Source organism: Adiantum capillus-veneris, chromosome 1 (genome assembly GCF_014529385.1).
Source record: "Adiantum capillus-veneris isolate H3 chromosome 1, ASM1452938v2, whole genome shotgun sequence".
In the NCBI taxonomy this organism is placed as follows: Eukaryota; Viridiplantae; Streptophyta; class Polypodiopsida; order Polypodiales; family Pteridaceae; genus Adiantum; species Adiantum capillus-veneris.
Window position 1 is genome coordinate 71,163,169 of NC_140931.1, and position 16,588 is coordinate 71,179,756.

The 16,588-nt window shown below is 40.5% G+C and overlaps 1 protein-coding gene across 1 annotated transcript; it reads left to right on the plus strand.

Moving 5' to 3' along the window:
• The first annotated feature begins 4,859 nt into the window (after nt 1-4,859).
• On the plus strand, nt 4,860-7,216 carry LOC147464952 (uncharacterized). The gene is made up of 2 exons (XM_086517207.1): nt 4,860-5,013; nt 5,351-7,216. Exon 2 carries the CDS (start codon nt 5,451-5,453, stop codon nt 6,990-6,992), a length of 1,542 nt encoding a protein of 513 aa, XP_086373333.1. The 5' UTR covers nt 4,860-5,013; nt 5,351-5,450; the 3' UTR covers nt 6,993-7,216.
• The last annotated feature ends 9,372 nt before the right edge of the window (nt 7,217-16,588 follow it).

Sequence of the window (16,588 nt, forward strand, 5' to 3'; positions counted from 1 at the left end):
ATTAGATCCGTTGGCCAATTGTAGACGGCTACACAGGGCTTCCATCTCTTTGACCTTCACCCTCGCTGAATCACCCACGATCTCCTCTCCTGTGCGCCATCCTTGTTTCCTTCAAATGGGATCTCTTTCTATCTAGGGGCAAGGCAGCACATCACATCATACGTCCAACCACAATGCAAGATACAATCTCAAGGCCTTGCATCAGCAGCTGCAGATGATCACACATATAAGCATCTCCCTCTCTGTCGGCTTTGGGGATCACACATATGATCTCCCCCTCTATCTCGGCGTCTCTCTCTTTGCTCCAGGTGCAGTGGCCTCATGTTTTCCCCACGAGCAGCAAGCTGAGAAATGTGATTGGCAGAGCACCGATGAACAGAGGAGGTGGAGCAGAGTGTTGGTGCTGCTCTTAAGTGATGATTGGATGGCTGTGTGTTCGCATAAATTTTTGAGAGCTGATATGAGTGCACACAAAGAGTCCCACATGCTCCTCATTTCTTGCAGAATCAGGGGTTCCTGACGTTCGTGTGACAAGAGTTTATTACAGCACTACTTGATATTATATCACAACCCAGCTCTCAGTTTATGGGATATCATGATATTGGAAGCTTATTGTTGGTGTAATCCACAACTTTGAGAGCATTGTTTAAAGGTTGTTGATTGAAGCAATACTATCAATAGACTAATATGTATTATTCCTTTCTTTTGTCGGTTGTAGCAGAAACTTGGGTTTCAATTGGCTTTCCTAATAATGAAGGGCGGCACCGAAGGGCAGGATGGTGGGCTCAGCAGCAGTTAGAACTCACATGTCGCAACTAGGGAGGAGAAGCACCACTTAGAAGACAAGAAGAGGAGGCTGGGAGAGTTTGTACCAGGTGAGGCAAAGAAAAACCACAGAAGTACATAGAGATCATCCGAGGAAACTTGCACTTGCCTTGCCCAATAAACACAGCTGGGAGGTCGATGATCCCCACTGCGGTGGATTATGCTACTGCTCAAAATTCCAAATATGCCCGCTACCATTGACGTAAGGATGTCACCCCCCTTACTAGTAGTGAAGTGACCTCCTTAAAAATCACTCAAACACCTCAGTCGTGTTGCACAAAATGCCGCCTCCCAGCTAAAATCACTGAAATGCGGTCTTGGGAGGCCAAAATCACTCAAATGCGGTGTTCTTCATAAAGCCCAAAAAGTGCTTGATGAGCTTCCTGTCTGGAATGTTGTCTCTTGGAATGCTCTGATTGCGGGATATGCCCAAAAAGGCAGGGCCAAGAAGCACTGGCTTTTTACAGCAGATGCAAAGAGAGAGCAGCTCTCCCAAATGCAATCACCTAAGCTTGTATCTTCAAGGCATGTGGCATTATGCAGATGCTGATATGGGCAAAAGAATTCACGATGATATTGTTAGCCAAAGGTTGTCGAAAAAAAACGAGGTAATTGGCACTGTCTTGGCATGTATACCAAATGTGGTGCACTTGAGAAAGCACACAAAGTGCTTGAGGAGCTTACTGTTCGGAGCGGCATCTCTTCGAATGCACTAACTGCTACAGGGTTGTCGAAAAAAACGAGGTACTTGGAACTGTCTTGGCATGTATACCAAATGTGGTGCACTTGAGAAAGCACAGAAAGTGCTTGAGGAGCTTACTGTTCGGAGCGGCATCTCTTTGAATGCTCTGACTGCAGGATATGCACAAGGGGAGCAGGGCTAGGAAGCTGTGGACTGTTTTCAGCAGATGTGAAGCGAGAGCTATATCCACACGCAGTTGCCTACATGTATATCTTAAAGGCATGTGGCTCTTTGCAAGATGTTGATATGGACACAAAAATTCATGATGATAGCTGTGGACTGTTTTCAACAGATGTGAAGCGAGAGCTATATCCAGACGGTCGCCTACGTGTATATCTTAAAGGCATGTGGCTCTTTGCAAGATGTTGATATGGACACAAAAATTCACGATGATATTGTTACTCAGATGCTATTGAAAAGAGATGTCATGCTGACACTCCCTTGATCGATGTGTATGCTAAATGTGGTGCACTTGATAAAGCACAAATAGTGCTCGAGGAGCTTTTTGTTTGGAACAGCATCTCTTGGAATGCACCGATTGCGGGATACGCACAACAAGAGTAGGGCTAGAAAGCTCTAGGCTATTTTCAGCAGATGCACAGTGAGGGACTTTGTCTAGATGCAATCACCTATGCATGCATCTTGAAGGCATGTGGCTCTACGTAAGATGCTGATATGGGCACAAAAATTCACAATTTCTTTGTTCATCAGAGGCTTTTGAAAATTGAGGTTGTGGTTGGCATTCCATTGGTCGATATGGAATTCACTGATTGCGGGATACGCACAACAGGAGTAGGGCTAGAAAGCTCTAGGCTATTTTCAGCAGATGCACAGTGAGGGCCTTTATCCAGATGCAATCACCTACGCATGCATCTTGAAGGCATGTGGCTCTACGTAAGATGTTGATATGGGCACAAAAATTCACAATTTCTTTGTTCATCAGAGGCTTTTGAAAATAGAGGTTGTGGTTGGCATTCCCTCGGTCGATATGTATGTCAAATGCGGTACGCTTCAGAAAGCATTAAAAGTGCTTCAGGAGCTTCTTGTCCGGAATGTCGTCTCTTGGAACGCATTGATTACGGGATATGCGCAACAAGAGCAGGGACAGAAAGTTCTAGGCTATTTTTAGCGGATGCAAAGCGAGAGTATCTCTCACCATTCAGTCAACTATACTTTTGTCTTGAAGGCATGTGACATTACCAGTAAGATTATTCTGCAGAGATGCTCTCCATTGGGATACCTGATTTTTATCTCAATACTTGAATGTGATGGAGGTGCTGGTATTTAGAATGAGAATTTTGTGGTTATGTTGCAAGGTATGAATGTTTTAAAAGGTCTAGAAACAGCACAAGTTGCTCTCAGCTACTTTGCGCCTGTGCAATAAGAGTAATATTCAAAAGCTTCAAGAGAAGATATTGTGCCTCTGTCAATGAGGCTATTACTCCTCTCTTTACATAAAAGAAGCTTTTCTGTTCATACTTGCACTCCTTTTCACATACATTGTAAATACATGGCCCTGGTACCACACGATAATTGCCTTGTTCTAAAATAGTGTGACCTTGAGAGCAAGATCAAAGCTCGTTATTGGACAAACTAGAATTTGTTTAAATGTATCTTGTGAATCATGCCGATCAAAAAAGAGGTTTGTAGGGTGTTTGGGCAAAATATTGTGTCACTGCACAAGAAAACAGATATCAACGCATGCAAAGTGAGTGCCTTTGTCCAGAGGAAATCACCTGCACATGCATATCTTGATTGCATCAAGCAAGGGCCTCTCTCTTGATGCAATCACATACGTGTGCATCTTGAAGGCATGTGGCTCTACGCAAGATGCTGATATGGGCATAAAAATTCACGCTGATATTGTTGGTAATGGGTTGTTGAAAAAGATATCGGACTTGGCAATGCCTTGGTTGACATGTTTGCTAAATGTGGTACACTTCAGAGAGCACCAAAACTTCTCGAAAAGCTTCCTATCCATAGTGTGGACTCTTGGAACACACTAATTGTAAGATTTACCCCACAGGGGGCAGGCCAAAAAGCTCTAGTCTGTTTTCAACATATTTAAAGTGATAGCTCTGGTCTGTTTTTAGCAGATTCGAAGTGACGGCCTCTCTCATGATTGCAAGATTTGCTCCAAAAGGGCAGCGCCAGAAAGCTCTAGACTATTTTCAACAGATGCGAAGCAAGGAATCTTAGAGAAAGATGTCATGCTTAGTGGTATTTTGATCAATATGTATGTCAAATGGGGTGCCCCAAAGACTACGACTTTGTGTATGTGTGCATGTGAGCCTATGGACAAACAATACCGCGGATTCAACATCAATCGACATGTTTGCGGACGTCGCAAAATGGATGACGATGGTAGAACGTATACTGTGGAAAGGTGGCGGAACAATGTAAGGAAGGTCTAGAAGCGGCTCCATCCAAGATTGTGCATTGATCAACACGACCAATACCAAAGGTGCACTTATATTCCGTATTTTCATTTTCTTTATGTGATCTCAAAAGTACTTAGATTAAATCATGTACACATTAAAGCAATAAATTTACATCATTTTTGTGTCGTTTTTATTCAAAAGATTGTAGATGAAGGTGACAATGGCTGAAGAATTTTTGTGATGCCCAATAAAGGAACACGTAGACAACACGCCACAGCAAGGCAACATGGAATGATACATGGCTTCATAAAACATCGGTAATGAATTCTTCCTTGTAAAGCTGTAGTATTTTTACAATAAGAAAGTCCCTCCAACACTGGAGGAGAAACATAAGTCCCCCTTCAACATTGAAGAGGATAAAAGTGACAGAGGAAAGGCATGTTCCCTACGATATTATTATAAATGTGGAGAACAGTGCCAACTCCGCACCATACATATGTATGGTTTTTTTCTTTTTTTTATGGACACAAGCATCGTAAATGCACCAAATGCGTCTCATTTCATTTTTATTATAATATGAAACTATTTACATTTGTACTTCTTTTCATGCAAAATCTCATATGTGATGCAAGGTCATAGAGCTTTTGGCGAAAGCTTTGAGGAGAGATGCTATGGAGCCATCATCCGAGCTATGTCATGCGGTAAAATCCACACCACTATCACTATTTTACTTCTTACCATCTACACAGTGAGTCAATCACGGCAATTTAGTTTAAAAATTACCGGTGAAGAGTCAAGGGGAGAATGAAGGAAACATCTCACAATAGGGAATAGCTACATTTTTTTGGTGAAGGGCGGCCGAATGGAAAACCGGAGGTTGATATGTCATCGAAATTTCATGAACGGGGGAGGTTATGTGTTATTATAAAACGGGGGCGGGCAGGCAAGTTACAGGTATAAATATGATACAAGGCGCGGGGTCCTGTCTTCTTCTTCGTCTCTCTTCTGTCAGCGCTTCTTCTCCTCTGCAGATCTCCATCGCCATAGCCGCTCATCACTCCTCAGGTATAGCACTCGCTGCAGATTGCCTTCTTTTCTGTTCGTTCTGTGTTTTTTTTTTTTCACTGATTTGCGCCTACATCTTAGCAATCGTCGCTTTCTCATCCCTTTAGATCGCTTTATATCAATTTGTTTTCTTGATGCTTATTTAGAAGTCGGATCTGCACTGGCGATGACGTTTTCCTTTCTATAAACGTGCACTGCCACGCGAATGCTCTTTCATTACAAGTTTTTCTCACGGGAATGCTACATGTAACCGCACAAAACTGCAATCATTTTTTGTAACCGTTTTCTTCCAGATCTCTCTACGATCTGACATGATTTTTTTGAAGTTTTTCTCCAGATTGTGTTGATATAGAGAAAGGTGGTTCAATGATTAGAGGCTCTACTAGATAAATTCAAGTGTTTTGCTGAGAATATAGTGCATCATCAACTTATATGCCATGGCCATGGAGAGCTTTGCTACCCCTTATCCAGTAATCTTCCATGACGGTGAGCGGGAACATGACAAGGGACACATCGGTGTGCATTCTGTGCTCACTTTCAAGCGGTTCCAGGCACTTTTAAGCCAAAAAGTCGGACTTCCTGCTGGCCAAGTGTCAGCTGTGTTTGTATGTAGGCGCACAGTGAAGGATACTGATACGAAGCGGCAAAAATTGCCCATCAATGAGAATACAAATTTCAACATCATCCTGAACCAGCACAATCCTAAGTCTGAGAAGGACTGCCATTTTCTGGTGTCCATGAAGAAGTCAAAGAAGGAGCGAAAGGGAAGCAGGAGGCGAAGTGCAGAAACAGACAATGGTGATGATGGTTCAGTCTCACCAAGGGGAGATGTATCTCCTCACTGTGAGGAGGTATGCAAGGACGGGGCATGTGGTGAATCCAATGATGCTGTGCTGTTGCCAGAAGTTACCTTTGAAAATTCACACAGAGTCCAGGTTTCACATGAGAAAGAATCAGAGCGGGAGTCTCAAGGTTCACCGTCAAGGTACAATGCTGAGTCTCTTAATCAAGAGAGGCTTGAGCATACAAGTAGTCCCAAACCCGTTTTCCGACCCGCAGCCGAAGGTAGTCCACAGTCGTTTTCAAGCAGTCCTCGGTCTCCAGCTGCACAATCTCCACCACTCCTAGAAACCAGTGCTCAATCCATGAATAGTAAGTCACCTGGGAGCAATCCACAAACTCTGCGACACTGGCTCAACAATGGCACATCTTCTGATTCAAGACCCAGCAGCGACAAAAGACTCTTGAGAAGAGACCCAACTAACCTTGGGAGTCCCATTCTTGGCTGGCAAAACATGGATAAGCCAATGGAAACTCATGGCTCTGTTCGACAAGTTGTGGACACAAGAAGCGATAAAGCATGGTTAAAAGGTGAACCTCTTGATGTACGGCCCATGTTACTCAGGAATGACCACAAGTGGGCAGCTGGGCATCAGTTCCAGCAGACGTTGGTATCTCGAAATGCTGAGGGACTTCAACAAGATAGATACAGTGATCCGCTGTTAACAAGGTCTCCTGTTTTGCTTCAGCGAAATGGGATATTGAATCTTTCGGGTACCTCAACGCCACCTGCACTTCTACCAGCTACGCGACCTCTAGTTTTTACGCCAATGGATAACATGATTCTGCCGAGGGTCTCGAGTGGCATTTCAGGGTTAGCATCTGGAACCAGTGCATTGAATTTGCAGCAGGCCCAGGCCCATTATCTCAACTTGCAAGCTCAGCAGTCCGAACAGATGTACCTGAATTTGCAGGCCCTCTCTAAAATGAGGGGAGTTGTGAGGGGTCTGGCAGCATATGAGAATGGGAATCACAAGCCGTCGGGGGTTTGCCAACATTGCTACAGGTTTCAGGAAAGGAAGATTAATCCAACTCCATTCCACTTATGTGTTCATGATCAAGTTACAAACGGTTTTAGGGGACCTTCTCCTGCAGGACCCATAGAGAGACCAGGCAAGCGAGTAGAAGCTGCAGCTTGAAAGTAGGTGTGCAGAGTTTTGTGAGCAGACTGTTACCTTCATTTTGATGCTGGTAGTGCTCTGTATCCTTACATATCTAAGTTTATGTAGTTTCAGTGTGCAGAATAATTCATGGTCCTTATCAACCTTGAAAGATCCGAAGGTTCTGTTATACACGCATTGTCATTGCGAACTATATCTTTTGCTTAATTTTATATGACTGGATTTGACTGGTTTTCTGCTTTTTTGGTTGGCCCATGGTATTCTTAACCGGGAGTGCTAGTTTGTGTGATGTCGTGGTTGACATTGTGCGATATCAATTGGAGTTATTCTTTGTTCTATATGGTGTGAAACTTGAACTTGCCCATATTGATGAGGAAACCAAATTGTGTCCAAAACTCCCTTGCCCGTTTCTCGGTTAGAGTGAAATGGCATGTGTTTTTTCTCTTGTAAGAATTGTATAAATATTGTGCGCCCTGTCAACCTGCCCTTTTACAGGGGTGTCTACACTAGTGCAGTGTGGATACTATGTCTATTAGAAGGATTGTTTTTGGCAACCATGCATATGTGGTTATCGTGAGCTAACATTGTGCTATTGGGTTAGGTTAAGTGCTTTTGGACTGAACCGTGATTGCAAGTTTGAGAGAAGGATGTGGTTAGAACGCTTGGTTCCTTCAGTATGAGTTGTTTCGCATCTCCACATATACAACCAACACAGCATGTCAAGAGTTAGCAAATGCAGCTACATGATTGGTTCGTCAAAAGCCTGTTGGGTTGCATTACATCAAGTTTGTTAATCTAATTAGGTGCGCTACACAAGTGCACCATATAACTTGTATTGAAAACAGTCAAATCCTATATCCCCCCCCCCCCAAAAAAAAAAACAAAAATTACTGTGTGTGTGTGTGTGTGTGTGTGTGTGTGTGTGTGTGTGTGAGAGAGAGAGAGAGAGAGAGAGAGAGAGAATTTATTGTCGTCTTTGGAGATCAAATAGGACCAATTGAAGTATGTGACTTACTATGTGGGGTTGATAAGTGATTCTTGATGCTCAAGGATCACAGAGATGAGAATTGCAATAAAGAGTGGCCAAGAGAGGAAAGTATGTAGGTTTAGGTCATGGCGAAAATGTGTGCGAAGCAAGTTTGCACTCTAGTAGTGTGTCCATTCAATGTCGTGTCTTGCATCAAAGGGAATGGTTGTGCATTTGTTGCAATTGTAGGAAGTCTATGTGGGGTTTTAATGTGTGTGATGGGAAGCAATTGTAGGAAGTCTATGTGAGGGGTTTTGATGTGTATCATCCATTTATAATCCTCTCCATATGTGTCTATAAGCCAACCTCAGAGTAGAAGAGAAGCCCCTTATTCCTTCTATATACATAAGGATCAGGTATGAAGAGTAGGTGGCTAGACACTATGTTTGATGCTAACCTCATTGTTGAACTAGCTATACCACCTCTACATGTGGTTCACAAGATCCTTTGTAGGCTACATGATAGCCTTTAAGAAATTTGCATCTTTTGATAAGACAGGAGTCCTTTGTGCAATTGTAGTACCATCTCAATACATTGATCCTTGGGGCTAATATTTTGTGATGCACACACCACCGATCTTTTGTATTGCTGATTGAGGGCTAATGTGGATGTGAATATTAATTAATTACCTACAATAAGTTTGTGCCCTATTATTTTTGGTTGAAAAAATAGGTAGATATGTGACCTCATTTTGTAATCCTTTGCATGAGAGAGCCTCTTGAGGGCTACATTTGCAACTGTCATATGTCTTGAACTTGAAACCAAGCATTCGACCAATCTTCTCGTGTGCATGTTTGCACTTGGGGGTGAAACCTTGGCATAATCTAGTTTCATAGTCATTGCTTGTGCTTGGGCTTAGTACTTCAATGTCATGCAGGTCTTTGTTGGCAAGGATAATGTTACCTTACACAAGCACTTGAATTTCACAAAATCTAGTATTTCTTGATATTATTGATGATAAAAAAACCATTTTTGCATTTGGTTAAGGAGTGTCGTAATCTTGTCACATTGTTTACGGAAGACAATGTTGAACAAGGTGAAATGGATATAGTTTCTTCATACTTGAATTAGTGGCTCAAAGGGGGTTAGTTCACACATACTTGCTTTGTGGTGGGTGATTACAAACTAACCACAAAAATTGCTAAATTTGGTGACTCAAAGGAGCCACTATGTTCTATGCCAGCTTGTCCCCCGATAACGATTTCATGAACCTTTCTAATCACATCCCATGTCCAAAATGTATCACCTAAATATGAAATTGCTTAATATAAGCTGCACAAAATACATCTTCAAAAGATACAAATCTCAAGAGATGCATAACACGTGGCTACTTGATCCGCAAGGGAATTGCATTGATGGCCACATAAGGGACTTGAGAGTGATCCACAAGGGAAGTACATTGATGACCATTCCAAAGAAAGTTTTGACCGTGTTGGGCAAAAGAAACAGTGGGATACCTCTATAGCTATATAGCCCAAGAACGCTCAAACTTCAATCTCAACACTAAACAGTATACCCCAACAACTCTTAGTAAGCCCCAACCAAAGGCCTATGCTCCCTTGGGAATTTACCAGCACACGCCCACCCAAAAGACCATAGTACATAAGAGCAAAATCCTGTCAAAGCACGGATTTACAGCACATGCCGACCAATGCATATGAAGACAAGGGCCTTCCCTTTCACAATTGAACATCACAAATTCACAACTTCAACATCAATTCCACAATTCATAGATACATGCCCTCACAATCCGTCTGCACACAATTTGCCACTATGCTGCCATAGTCATAACACTGCACAGAATTAGTGGAAGAGCGCAACTCCAATTGGGGCACTTTAAAGCTTGGAAGAAATCTTGAAAAATGATTGGCGAGAAATATAAAGATGAGAAAAATTGAATCTACACGCCACTACATGCAAAATTGACGTGAACAGAGAGCTGTTCTGATATAACTCCACATAGAGAAGGTAAGGCGTAAAGAACTTGGCGTCAAATGTCTACATTTTTCGGTACATAAACTCTCCCCTTGTGGAGTAGGTAGCTGTCATCTATGGAAAAATTCTTCCATCTCTAGAGAGTTGGGCGTGGAGGAGATAGACACACTGCCAGCATTAGAGTGAGAGGGATTCCTCGTTTTGATGTGGCTCCACACCTTGGAGTATGTTTCATCATGATCATATTTGCCCTTTAAAGATTCCAAAAACTCACTTCGAAGCTATGTAAAGAGAAGAGAGTTGATCTTAGATATACGGCTAAGAGCATTAGCTACCACATTGTATCGTCCTTTAGGATACCGAAGTTTTTGTGTGATAATCCTGAAGAATCTCAACCCATTTGGCCTTTTGACCCTTCAAATTGGTTTGTTCTGTAAATCATTTTACACTCTCATGGTCAAACACAATCTCGAATTGAAACCCATACAAATAATGTCGCCACGTTTTCAAAGTAGACACTATTGCATAGAGATTTTGTTCATAAGCAGAGTAATTCTACTGTGCAGAATCAAGGTTCTTGCTTTCAAGTGCAATTGTCCTTCCCTCCCTAAAGAAGAACTACTCCAATAGCATGATTACTAGCATTTGTTTCTCGCGCAAATGGTTTCATAGGGTGTACAATAGCTAAAATAAAAGTTGTAACTAATGTGAGCTTAAGATCATCGGAACCTTATTGTTGAGCTTCTCCATTGAAAGGTTTTCCCCTTGGCTTTTAGTTAGTTCGTCATAGGAACAACGATACGAGCATAGTAATGAACCGCCATTCAAGTCGGCCAAAAGATGAGCATTGATGGAAAATTCATCCTTTGTGTTGACTTGGTTGTGGATTTTTTATGAAAAAAGAATTATTCTCAAAATTTGCAGGGCTTGAATTTTTTTTATAATGTCGGTGGTTCAAAATCTCAATTTTCCGTAATCTTTATGATTGCTTGTGTGGGTCACCTCCAAATAATGCAAGGATCTCAAACAATGTAGGGGCCATAAATTAAGAATATAACTTGTGTTAAAAAGTAAGTGTGAGCTCAATATTTTATGTGGATGGAGTGCACGTAGAGGAAGGTGATGTGGAAGAGGAGAGTTGCACTCGTATACCTTGAAGGGAAGGGCTTTTTAGACCATGCAGCCAAAGGGAAGATGTCTGTAAGACTTGAGGTACCCCTTTTGGCAATAGTTGCGTATGATTTAGTGCAAGTCAAAAAGTTTAGCCTCGTGTATACACACAATTATCACATTTTTTTAGAATTCCATTTGTCTTTTCCAAAATTTCTTTTGAAATTCCTTGATACATAAGTTTTTCAAGTAATTTAAGATCTTATAAATTTTCAACCACTTCAATTATTCACTTACATAGCAATCGCTTCATTTTTTGCACATAATATTTGCAAAAAGAACTCTAATGCCGCGATGCTTTGGACAAATCCAAAGAATTTTCTTAAAGCTTGATGCAAAATTAAATTACTACGAGATTTGTTTGGCAATTCATAGATTTTTTAATCATTTCTTATTGAAATCAATTTTGCAGCAGCTGATTTCAAGCCATTAAACCAAGGCTCTAAAACCACCGATATTGAAGGGGAAGTCCAAAAGCCTCCTCTAACCTCCACCCACAACATATCCAGCACAAATTTCATCATCTATGTCTCAAAAGCATAAAACAGACATGATAAAAACACCATCTTGCTCTATACACACCAACATATGTTGACATAGGGGTGTTAGAGAGTGTAATCGAGGAAGATGGTGACTTGATTGCATACACATAGAATATTGTACAATAATAAGAAAGAAAACCACACGTGTCACCTTAAACTAGTCCCTAAGTGCATGCCACTCTTTGTATCTTGGGTATTTCATATTTATTTTGAAAAATCTAGTCCAACAAATAGAGGCCCCTTTTCCCATAAAGGTGCATGGCCAACCACAAAGGATGGTTGTAAGTTATTGTAGTATTCTCCACCCTAGTATGTACAAATTGGGTTGAGACGACTTGTTTATTGAGCAAAGTGAAATAGCTAATGAACATTAAATTGAGATGACTTAATTATTGACTTGATATAAATTTCTAAACTGAAAACATTGTAGCCTCCTTCTCAACTTTTTGAATTCCAATTTGCATAAGCATTGGTCCTACAAATAGTTAATCGCTAATTATCAAGACAATAGCAAAGTAGTTAACCATTTAAAAGCCCAACTACCCCCTCCAACTACCCCCTAAACATGCTAATGCTAGACACATGTACCAAAAAAATTATGGAGGACGGACATTATCTTCACAAAAATCATTAAAAACCAATGTCTAATCTCTTATCCTTTGGGAAAACTAATGCACCAAAAATATCTATCTTGAGAGGGACTTTTGCATTTTCATCAATGAAGTTCATCCCAACATATCTCTTTGCATCAATACCCTTCTCTTGTCCATCCTTAGGTTAATGCAATGTCTACTCAAGAGCTTTGATCTCAACAATGCTACTTGCCTTAATCTCAATGTCTTCCACAACACCATTCTCAAGTCTTTTGACTTAGTCCTATGTAACAAGCTTTTTTGCTAGATCCAATCCTTCATATCCTTGTCAGCTTTGTGGAGATATCGGAACAATGAAGAACCATTTTGGTTCTATTAGGTTATCCTCATCCTTTGGGTCGTACTTTAGGTCGAAGACTAATACAACCTGTTCAAGGAGATGGTGTGTTTCTTTGGATAGCGATGCTCCTCCTCTTATTCTTAAGAAGTGTATGTTTATGCAAAGTTTGAGGGCTGATTTGAAGTTGAAGGTTGAGCTTAAAAGGCCAAAGACCTTTGAGGATGCAGTTAAGGTTGCAAAGCATAAGGAATGGAAGCTAGAGAGATTGAGAGAGCTTAAATTACAGGGTGATATGGGGCCAAAGGTTTCTCTATGCATTGATGTGGATACAAAGAAAGCCTCTAATGTAATATTGTATCATGGTGATTCTGGAAAGAGCGAAAAGCATATAATGAGGAGAAAGACCCCAAGATGAATGTACACATCAGTCCATCCTTGTTGTTTATGACACTCAATGATGTTTCACATCCGAAAGATGATGTTTCTACCAATGTGAAAGTTAATGAGAAGGAAAAGGATGCAATTAGTGAATTTTTAAAGAATGATCATAATGAGAATCAAGTTGTAGATACCATTGTTGATGTGTCCAATGTGAAAGATGAGCATGTGGTTGATGTGAAAGTGGATGTTGAGTATCCCTCTCTTTTATGTGAGGTGGTTGAGAATGATTTTCAAGTCAATGAGGTTACTTTATATGGAAGTGTATGTGAATGAAGAGCTCTCTCAAATGCATGCTATTGTTGAGTTTTTCCCAATAAATTATGATGCTATTGAGCATGTTGTGGACCTTTTCAATGAGGAGATTGTCAGGGACCTTTGTGATTGCATTGTAGTGATGTATGTGGCCATCCCTTGATTGATAAAGAGAATATTGAGGAGTTAGTGGTTATGGAAAGTGATGAAGATACTTTTTCTATGCATTATGTGAATATGATTGATGCTACCTTGCTTGATCCTCTTGTTAAGGAGCCTAAGTTATGTATGGAAAGTGGCTTACCTGTCAAGCATGGTGTGGTTGAATTGGTGGATGGATTCTTACTAGAGAGTGGATAATGAGATGAATATGCATGAGGATATGTAAATGGCTAAGGTAAAAATTGAAGGCATTTTGGATACGATGTTAATGGCTTCCTTGCATGCTATAGTAATGAAAGGGTGTCACTATATGGTGTTTGTTGAGAGTACTTTATGCCTAACAAGAATTTGGATTCTACACATGGTTTATGCTTTGATGTTTGAGCAATTATATGGATGATGCTTTTTTATGAGGTTTGTGTTTATGTTATACGGCCTTGTGATCCAGGTGCACAACATGTCTATGTTACTGCTAAGCATGAATGCTCTAGCAGACTGGGGGGTTGGCAAACTATGTTTTGCATATTTTGAGAACTCTGTTTTTTGAAAAAAAATGTACATATGGGCTTGAGATAGAATTTAATTAGAGTGTTTAGAAATATTCTTGTGGGTTCTTATGATTGCTTTTGCAAGCACATGTATATGCAGGGCAAGTCGCTAGGGTAGCGCCAGCTGTCGAGTTACTGTAAGTGCCCGTAAGTGATTTTTTTGAAGTGAGACTTGTATATAACTAAAACTCATGTAAAAACTTAAAAATTTTCAATCAAATTCAAAAAATTGCAGGTTTTAGCTCGTTGTGTCTCCTTGATTGTTTCTGATGCAGTTTTTTCCCTCGAATGTCATGATAGTCCTAGTGAAGGGCATGCAGGCATAAGGAGAACTTATGTACTCATCTTGCATTGCAAAAAATGTTAAGTTTATAAAGTAGAGCGCCTGGAAGTAGGAGGTCTTTTACGTCCTTTAGAGATTCCCAATAATAAATGGAGAGAATCTCTATGGATTTTATTATGGTTTTACCAATCACTATATGAGATCATGACTCAATATGGGTGGGTGGTAGTAGATCGCTTGGCTAAACTATGTAAATATATTCCGACCAAGTCCATGATTAAGACTCTCGAGTTAGCAAAGTTTTTTGTTGACAATTTGTATAGACTATACGGAATGCCCAACAATGTTGTCAATGATCATAATCCCAAGATTATAAGTCATTTTTGGAGGATTGTGTTTAAACAATTGGGCACACAAAACAACATCAGTAGTAGAGACAATCTAGAAATGGATGGTCAGACTGGACATGTTAATTAGGGGCTACAGGATATGCTAAGAGCATACATTAGCAAAAAGCAATCTGATTGAAAAGATTATCTTCCTATTCTAGAGTTTGCTTTTAATATAGTGAAAAGCATGTTATGTCATGTGTATGTATGGTGTTCAACCTAGATCACCAGTTACATTGGGGTTGGTAATTGAGAAACTTCAGTAGGTCAAGGATTTCTCCAAGATCATATGGATATGTCAAAACCTTCTCTTCAAAATGTCTGGCAAGCACAAGATCGATACAAAAAGTGCACTGATAAGAAACATTAACCTTCATGGAAGGGGAAGAGGTATTTTTACGTGTGTTAGAGCATTCAAAAAGTCTAAAAACTGAGCCAACATCTAAATTATCTTCGAGATATTGTGGGCCCTTTAAGATACTCAAGCAAGTTGGAGATATGGCTTACAAACTCTCTGTACCTGCGCACTCTTGTATTCATCTGGTTTTTCATGTAAGTTGTTTACGTAAATGCTTGCATAGGGATGACAATATCATTGACCAACAGATTTTTTGGTTGATTTCAATGAGCCTCCAACCGAGCCACATGAAACCAAGCACGTTTTAGACTATCATGATTTATGTAATCATCATTTGCATTATCAAGCATTAATCAAGTGGAAAGACTGACCTGAAAAGGTGCCACTTGGGAAAACATTAGTGTTCTTAAGAGAAAAAAATCCACTTTTGTTGAGGATGAAAGCACTTCTCCAAGGGGAGAGTGATGTAAGACTAACCTGAAGAAGGTGCCACTTCGGAAAACACTTCTCAAAGACTGACCTGAAGAAGGTGCCACTTGGGAAAACATTAGTTTCTTAAGAGAAAAAAATCCACTTTTGTTGAGGATGAAAACACTTCTCCAAGGGGAGAGTAATGTAAGGACAAGGGTCAGCTAGTATGAAACCAAGCTAGGGGGTTGCCTATAAAGAGGCCTAAGGTTGGGACGAGAGTATGGTTTCATAGCCCAAGGCCTTGCTCAAATAATTTGAAAAAGTAGTTTTTGTATGTTGATAAGCTTTTGATCACCACCATAGAGTAGAAAGTTATACAAACAATGCACTACCGTAAAACTATTGGGTTACTAACCGTGTAGGTCGGGCACCTGCCACTCATCACTAACTTATGTCTACTATCGCCTGTCACTAACTTCTGTTTGCTAACCTTTAATTGTATAGATATGCAATGTATAAGCCACACACAAACTAATGTGCTATTGTGTCCTACTATAAAGAAGAGAATTCTCTCTCTCTCTCTCTCTCTCTCTCTCTCTCTCTCTCTCTCTCTCTCTCTCTCTCTCTCTCTCTCTCTCTCTCTCTCTCTCTCTCTCTCTAGCTTGTAGGTATCTAACTCCTCTCTTTTGCTTCCCTTCGTTCTGGTATCACAACCAATTGGTTGATGATGAGAGAGCTTCATCGTCATAAGTCCTTCATACACTATCTAGGGATGATTTGCAACCGTTCTTGAGTGCTATCTGAAGCTAATTTGCAACCGTTCTTGAGTGCTTATGGAGGAGAGTATTCATCCGGAGTGTTATCCTTCATTTTGGTATCATAGCATTTTGGTGTGCTTATCAGGATTTGAAGCAAAAAATTTGTAGCCATGTATGGGTTGTGAAGCTGAGATCTTTAGCTTGTGTTTAGCTCACTTAGGAGCTAATTTTGCTAAGATTTGGGACAATTTTGTTGTATTCATAAAGCCCACATTGTGGCAGATCAGCAAAAGCAAGTTTTCATAGGTGCAATTTTTGGCCCAAAAAACTTCATCTTTTGGCCATAACTCCCTCACATGTACTCAGCTCTATGCAACCATGAGTCTTTTTGGGGGTTTTGGCACA

Excerpts from the sequence above, each read along its gene's own strand:
- LOC147464952 (XM_086517207.1), top strand. The coding sequence starts at position 5,451 with ATGGCCATGGAGAGCTTTGCTACCCCTTATCCAGTAATCTTCCATGAC.